The sequence below is a fragment of the Miniopterus schreibersii genome (genome assembly GCF_964146895.1).
Source record: "Miniopterus schreibersii genome assembly, chromosome: 20".
In the NCBI taxonomy this organism is placed as follows: Eukaryota; Metazoa; Chordata; class Mammalia; order Chiroptera; family Miniopteridae; genus Miniopterus; species Miniopterus schreibersii.
This window is the reverse complement of record NC_138122.1, coordinates 15,279,926-15,287,397: the sequence shown is the minus strand read 5'-3', so window position 1 is coordinate 15,287,397 and position 7,472 is coordinate 15,279,926. Positions and strand designations below refer to the sequence as shown.

The following is a 7,472-nucleotide window of genomic DNA, read 5'->3' as shown; positions in this document are numbered from 1 at the left end:
ATAAGCATCTTGATCTGAAATTGGTATCTCAAGGACTTATCTTTTAGTACCCCCCTTTACCCTTTTAGGCCATAAGCAGTTTTCAGCACTTACTGTGTGCCAGACTCTTTTCTAAGCACTGGGCATGCATTTTCTCATTTATCCCCCATAAAAATCCTAGGAGGTAGGTACTATTCCACCTGCACTTTACAGGAGAAGAATGAGATTCAGAGAAGCTAAATACAGAGCAGAAGGCCACACAGGTTAAGTGGCAGAGAGAGGGATTCTATACCAGGCAGCAGGGCTCAACGGTCCCGATCCTCTCCTCTCCATTGCCTCTACTGAGAGGACAAGAGAAGGTGCACAACCCCTCCCAGCACCTGTCACCCAGTGTTATTTGTCCTTGTCTAGTGGGGCCACTGAGAACCCTAATTTTCTCAGGTGAGGATGGGCAGGCTTCCCCTAAGTGGGCTTCCTCTCATGGCACCCTTTCCTGAGTCAAAGGCTCTGCTCCTAAATTTCTATGGTAAAGGTTCTAATTGTGGCCTTGGCTGGTGTGACTCAGTTGGTTGGAGTGTCATCCCCTACACCAAGAGGTGGTGGGTTCAATTCCTGGTCATGGTACATATCTTTGGTTAGGGCGTGTGCAGGAGGCAATTGATCGATGTTTCTCTCTCTCTCCCTCCCCCGCTTCTCTCTAAAATCAATTAAAAAAAAAAGTTTCCAGTTTTGAAACGAAAGGCTCCTTATCTAGCGAGAAGTTCCCATCATGAGTGAGAAGAGGATACTCATGGGGGCAAGGGCCCTGAATCTTAAAATTTTCAAGATGACTTAGAATTAGAACAGGTAGGAAAGAACAGTTAGAAGACAGTATCTATGGTATTGCCAGCCAGCACCTTCTAAGAACTTTCAATTAGCTAGGTTTTCTGGACACTTGAAACATTGAGACTGTATGATACTCTTTTCTTTTCTTTTCTTTTCTTTTCTTTTCTTTTCTTTTCTTTTCTTTTCTTTTCTTTTCTTTTCTTTTCTTTCCCTCCCTCCCTCCCTCCCTCCCTCCCTCCCTCCCTCCCTCTCTCTTTTTCTTCTAATCCTCACCTAAGAATATTTTTTCCACTGCTTTTCAGAAAGAGAGAGGGGAGAGGGAGGGAAGGGGAAAGAGAGAGACAGAGACATACACACAGGTTGCCTCTTGCACACACTCCTACTGGAGGCAGGGATTGAACCTGCAATCCAGGTACTTGCCCTTGACCAGGAATTGAACCCAAGACCCTTCAATGTGCAGTCCGACACTCTAACCACCGAGTACACCAGCTAGAGCTTCTTTCTTTCTTACTATTTATTTATTTTGGGCGGGGGGAGGGAGAGAGAGAGAGAAACATCAATTTGCTATTTCACCCACCTATGCATTCATTGGTTGATTCTTGTCTGTGCCCTGACTAGGGACTGAACCCGGAATATTAGAGTATCAGGACAACACTATAACCAACTGAGCTACCTGGCCAGGGCTATAATGACTTTCATACCATAATTTTGCTTTCTCCAATATAAACAAGTATCCCTATTTTTACATTAGCTTAAGAAGTTTGCAGCTAAGTGTGTTATTGAAATGCCACCTGCTAAAGGTTACTACTCAACTCAGTTTATGAGAGAAACCTATGAAGTTATCAAATAAGACCTTTGTACAGGAAAAACTGACCATCTGACTACTGATTTCAACTTAGGATTTAAATCAATTACTCTTTTCTTCTCAGAAGCTTGCTTTACTTCAAGTCTTGCAACTCATTTTCTCCAAGAAGGCTAGGAGGATTACTCAAATCAGTCCACTTCAGTTGTTTGTCTATTTTCTTAACGGCTTTAAAACCTGAATGGGTCCCAAAGTTTTTTCATTAATAGGCATCACTACCTCCTCTGTTTCCTAAACCAATGGTTCTCAAACTAGATTCAGAGTCAGAATTCCCTGAAAGATTGTTAAATGCAGAGATGACTATGCCCTATCCCTAGAGTTTGATTCAATATCTCTGGGATGGGGCTTGAGATTTTATATTTCTAACAAGTTACCAGATGATCCTAAATGCTAGGTCAAAGACCACACTGTGAGAACCACTGTCTAAACCAGTTTTGTTTTGTTTTTGTTTTTTTTAAAATATCTTTATTGATTTCAGAGAAAGGAAAGGAGAGGGAGAGAGAGAGAGAAACATCAATGGGAGAGTCATTGATCGGCTGCAGCCCACAACCCGCGCATGTGCCCTGACAGGGAATGGAACCCCGATTGCCTGGATCCTAGGTCGACGCTCAACGGCTGAGCCACGCCCGGCCGGGACAGTTTTTTGTTTTTTGTTAAAATATATTTTCATTGACTTCAGCAAGAGGAAGGGAGAGGGAGAGAGAGAGAGAGAGAGAGAGACACATCAATGATGAGAGAGAGTCACTGATCAGCTGTGTCCTGCACACCCCCTGCTGGGGATGGAGCCCGCAACCTGGGCACGTGCCCTGACCAGGAATTGAACCTCGATCTCCTGGAACATAGGTCGATGCTCAACCTCTGAGCCACGCCAGCCAGGCTAAACCACTTTTAATCCATGACTCTGCCGTGAAACCCACTCTATAATCTCCAAAAGTCCCTCAACATAATCCAATCACTTTATAAATGCACATTTAAATATTACCAAAACAAAGCTTTTTTAATAAATCCTCACCTAAGGATATTTTTTTCCATTGCTTTTCAGAGAGAGAGTGAAAGGGGGAGAGAAGGAGAGGGGGAGAGAGAAAAACATTGATGTGAGAGAGACATTGATTGGTTGCCTCCCGCAGGTGCCCCAACTGGGGCTGGGGATCAAGCCTGTGACAGAGGTAGGTGCCCTTAGCTGGAATCGAACCCGGGACCCTTCAGTCCTCAGGCCAATGCTCTAACCACTGAGCCAAACTGGCTAGGGTCCAAAATACAGCTTTTGATCTTAGGAGTCTGACCTGGCAAAATGGACCTCTATGGGGTTAGAAATGAACGGGCTCAAACCTCTTAGGATAACAGGTGCATTTGATAAATCCTCTTTAACCACCCCATTAATCATCACTGAGACTTAGGAGTAGGCCTGAAAGTACCCAGTGTGAGTCTAACTTGAGTTCCCGAGATATTCACAGAAGCACAATGGACACCAACTGAACCAGGAGGAACAAGTATGCATCTGAGTTGCCTGACAACGTCGACACCATATATCAGATTGTTCAAGGAATACTAAAGCCTAGCTACTCCAAGTATGGTCAATGGACAGGCAATATGGGCACCACCTAGGAGCTGGTTAAAAACTGAATTTTCAAGCCCACCCCTGACCTAACAATCAGAATTTACACTTTACCATGGTTCATAAGTGATCCCTGGACACATTAACGTTTGAGAAGCAAGCTGAACTAAAGGATGTCTTAACACACAGGGAAACTCTGGTATGTTACCCTTAAAAGCACTTAGCCAAACATCTGGACCCCCTCACCTTCCTGGAAAAAAAAGCCCTCTAATTCTGAACTATTAATGTTATCCTATATAACAACTAAGGAGGGTCAAAGGTTACGAAGCCTCTCATCTGGCCAATGTGTTGTTTTTTTGACCCTGTAGTAAACTTCCCACATTTATAAAAGTTTTCACAAAATTCACTTATAAAAATCACTGAGAGTTTCCTTTTACTGCTTCTAAACTTTCTAGCCTGTGAACTTGAAGTGGCAGAAATATTAGTAAATGCTTTACTTATTCCAATTGTTTGATCTCAGTAAGTTGATCAAGAATAGGTGGACTCCAATACTATTCCACTTGTGGGACTAACAGACCATTTATTATGGTATTCAGAACTCAGGATTGTTTCAAGCTTTCTTCACAAGAAAAAAGGCTTAGTTTGTCTCAAGTCTCACATAAAATTATTAGTGCTGAGTAACCCATATATATGAAAGCACGACCCTAACTTTGCCTAAACACAATCCTAAAACTGCCATTAACTAAATCCTCTTGAATGGAGTGGAGAGTAAACCTATTTCCAACTAAATTTGGTAGAGAAGACCATTAAATCTAAGCTCCATGGCCATTAACCTAAAAAATGCTTTCCTTAACCATTTTAGATACATTTATCTAAGTATGACAGAATTTTAAGGTTGGACTATCAAAAATGGGCAACACTGAGCTTCTTAATCTTTACTGTAGACATACATATGTTCTACTCTAAGAGAGACCAATAATAACTTCCAGTCATCCTCAGATCAGCCTGTGAAAATTATTCGAGTCTCCCTGCCAGCACTCTATAAGTGGACTACCAGTCAGAACTTCATTCAAAAAGTTCTGGCAGAGTTGAAATCACGTAAGCTTATAAAAGTAGTTCGAATCAGTTTCCCTTCATTTAATAAGCTTTCCTTTTACTTAAATTCAGAATTAGATTCAGAATTCACCTGTTAACATCTTCGATAATGAGTTTAAGTTGTGAAACACTACTCAAACACTCTCAGGTTTGAGAGGAACATTAGGGAACACCAAACCTGAAGGAAGAAGTAAAATGCTTTCTATCATCAGCTCACAGTTATGCCAAGACAGACTGTGTTAAGACAGCAATTAACCAAGAACTCTTTTACACCTGAAAACACTTTTTTCTCTCTCCAGAGAGGTTTGGTTTTTTAAATGCTAAAAATGAATATTACTCTGACAGCATTAGATAGTTTATCAAGTAGGTTAAGAATAGTGGCAACTGTACACAAACAAGGCCTGACTTTAAAATATTAACCAACTGGTATCCTGGGAAGCTAGGCATAATAACCACCTTAGAGTCCTTGACTGGTCCTATACTAAGGAAACACAGATATGGATCCAACTAGGACATAATCCTTCCTGTCAACAGTCCCAAGCACATTTTATATACCCCAGCCTACTGCATTTCAGTGAGCCAGAAATGAATTCATAGCTCAATGAGTCCTGTCAACCTCTTCAGAAACATTCAGTAGCCAACTAGATACTGACAGAAGCAATAGCTTCAATAAATATACGACACTGAGGTGATTTGCACCCTTCTGGAAAAAGCAGATATTTAGACGAGCCGTTTTAAATCACAAGTTTTCAGCTAGGGGAAATATAACTGAAGCCTTACTTTTGTGGGTCCATATCCAATTTGTGACAGGAAATAAAAAAAAATTAAAAATCTGGTTATCCCAGCCAAGCACCTAGAAGGCACCCAAGAGCATTCCTTTGGGGTGTTTGCCTCTTAAGGAAACATCAAAACACAGGACACTAGTTTTGTGAAGCATCAAGAACTGGAATCCTTACTCTATAGCATGTAAGTGAACAACACACCAGGTGTTACAGAATCTGTGTGCCAACATACACAGACCCACAAATTCATATGGGATCTGAGCCAATATTCCCTTCACCTGAAAGCTACTTAGAAGCAAATTCCAGTGCAAACCCTGGGTATTCCCTTTCAGAAAAAAGGTTCAAAGCAATGCTTCATGACCTCCAGTTAACATTTAGTCCACATAGTGAATCAGAATGAGGCTACCACTTCAGATAATACTAATAAAACACCTACACAATGTTTCCAACCTCCCCACCTTTACAAAGAAACACTTTCATTAGTAACAAAGCCTACTTTTGTATAGCGATGGGGGGATTTGGAGGCCAGCTGCTTCTTCAAGTCAAGGAAAGCATCTCCATTTTCTATTTCACCCACGCTTCTCCTATCCATGGCTCGTTGGTCTACAATTCTTTGCACCTGGAAGACAAATGAGCACAAAACTGTCACCAAGAACAATACATTTTCAGAAGTCTTGACTGTTTAAAAAACTGAAACTTTTCTCTCTTAAAATGACTACCATTAAAAAACAAACCTTCACCCAACAATTATGCTATAAACCAGAACCCAGTTGGAAACAGAACCACTGGTACTTAGCTATCTCTTCTAATAAGTCAGTCCTCTAAACATCAGAAGGGTAAGGAAAACAAGTGGAAGGTGCCCAAATCAGCCTTTAAGCAGCTTTACTACAAAAAGAAACCAAGATTAGTGGCTGCTACCCATGGGGACCGGTCAGGCAGTAGTGGGGAAGTTTCCCGGAGTGGGGGCAGGTAGGAGAGTGGCTGGGGCCGGAGAGACGGGAAGTCGAGCTGTAGTAAAGTGCCTGTCACTCGCCAATGGACGGCGCCAGCTGCCCCTTGTTATTCGGGGGCTAGGGACTGGGGGACGGAGCCCGAGCGCCCCTCGCCCAGCCAGCCGCACCTGTGGCCATGACAGGGGCGTCCGTAGTAAAGAACAGGCGAGCGCTGGCTTCAGCTCCAAAACTCGGCTTCCCCGGCCTCCACCCCAAACCCCGGCCTCTCGCTCAGGCCCCGGCCTTCTTCGGAGGAAGGGCGGGGACAGTACTCACGAGAGGAGGCGGGCCGGAGGGTACAGGGCGACCGAATCCCCTGGCCCTGGCCCTCCGAGATGGAGCCGGCACAGGCCCGCCGCCGTCCGGCCCGGCGGCTCGGGCTCGGGCCCCGCCAGCCCGCCCGCGGGCCGTCCCGCTGGCTTCGAGTCTCTGCCCGCCCCCCGCGCGCGCGCCCCGGCGTTCGCGCTAACGCACGCGACCCCGGGAGCAGCGCGCCCGCGCCCCTTCTCTGCGGGCCGTGGAGCGCGGCGCCGGTACACCCCTCCCCCGGGCCCTTACTCGGTGCCTCCGCCGCTCGGCGGCCCTTCACCTCGGCCGCGGCTCCCCTCTCCGCCGCCCGCGCTGATCTAAGGGCTTCTCGGCGCGGCCTTCGCTCTCGCCCCCCCACCCGTTCGGGCTGTCTCTCTTCAGCCGCCGTAACAGCGGCCCAGCCCTCCGTCCCTCCTTCCCGGCCCCCTCCCCCTTAATAACTCCCTCCACGCACCGGAGCCCCAGCACCGCCTTCGCCGCCGCGAGCCCGGATGTGAGGTGGCCGCCGCGGTGCCGGGCGGAAAAGAGAAACATCACGGCGCGCTCCCCGGGCGCGGGCTCTTCCGAGCGCAAGGTGGCGGGGAGACGGAGACGTGGGGTGGACGTGGCGACGAGAGGTAGGAGGCCGGGCCGAGGGTGGCGTAAACCCTCCCAGGTGCGCGCAGGCGGTCGTCCGGGGCAGCCCCTGGGAGAACGCCGCGTTCCCACGCGCGCATCGGGGCGGAGCGGAGCTGGACGGGCGGTGTTTGGAGCCCGCGACCCTCGCTAGGTTGCTCTCGTGGGGAGGCGGTGGCTGCCGCACAGGGGCCGGGGTTCGCGGCCTGCGGGACTTGGGAGCGCGTCGATGGCTGCGTTTGCTCTATTCGCGCCCGCGAAGAGCCGTGGGGCTTAGGCAGTGAGAATCTGAGTAACGCGAGCCTGGGGGTTTTTGAGCCTTCCGGGTGTAGGCTGGAACCTCAGCTCCTTTCAGTGTTGTAATCTTGGGCAAAGCTTACTTCTCTGAGTTTCGCTCTTTTAAAATGGCTCCTCTATATAAATGTATGAGGAGTAAACGAGATTACTTGTTGCTGTAT

At 46.8% G+C, this 7,472-nt stretch overlaps 1 protein-coding gene across 6 annotated transcripts in view; it reads right to left on the bottom strand.

Moving 5' to 3' along the window:
• The window catches only part of EIF4ENIF1 (eukaryotic translation initiation factor 4E nuclear import factor 1), a 40,424-nt gene extending 33,581 nt beyond the window's left edge, over positions 1-6,843 (bottom strand). For 2 of the 6 annotated variants that reach the window (XM_081122865.1, XM_081122867.1), the window contains exons 1-2: positions 6,649-6,825; positions 5,595-5,717 (exon numbers count right to left, since the gene is read on the bottom strand). In XM_081122865.1, the coding sequence (XP_080978991.1) occupies positions 5,595-5,690 (96 nt within the window). In that variant the 5' untranslated portion in view covers positions 5,691-5,717; positions 6,649-6,825. Of the gene's footprint in view, positions 1-5,594; positions 5,718-6,366; positions 6,516-6,648 lie in introns of those variants that run through there. The other 4 variants (XM_081122866.1, XM_081122868.1, XM_081122869.1 and 1 more) reach the window with 3 other exon arrangements.
• Positions 6,844-7,472: the final 629 nt, after the last annotated feature.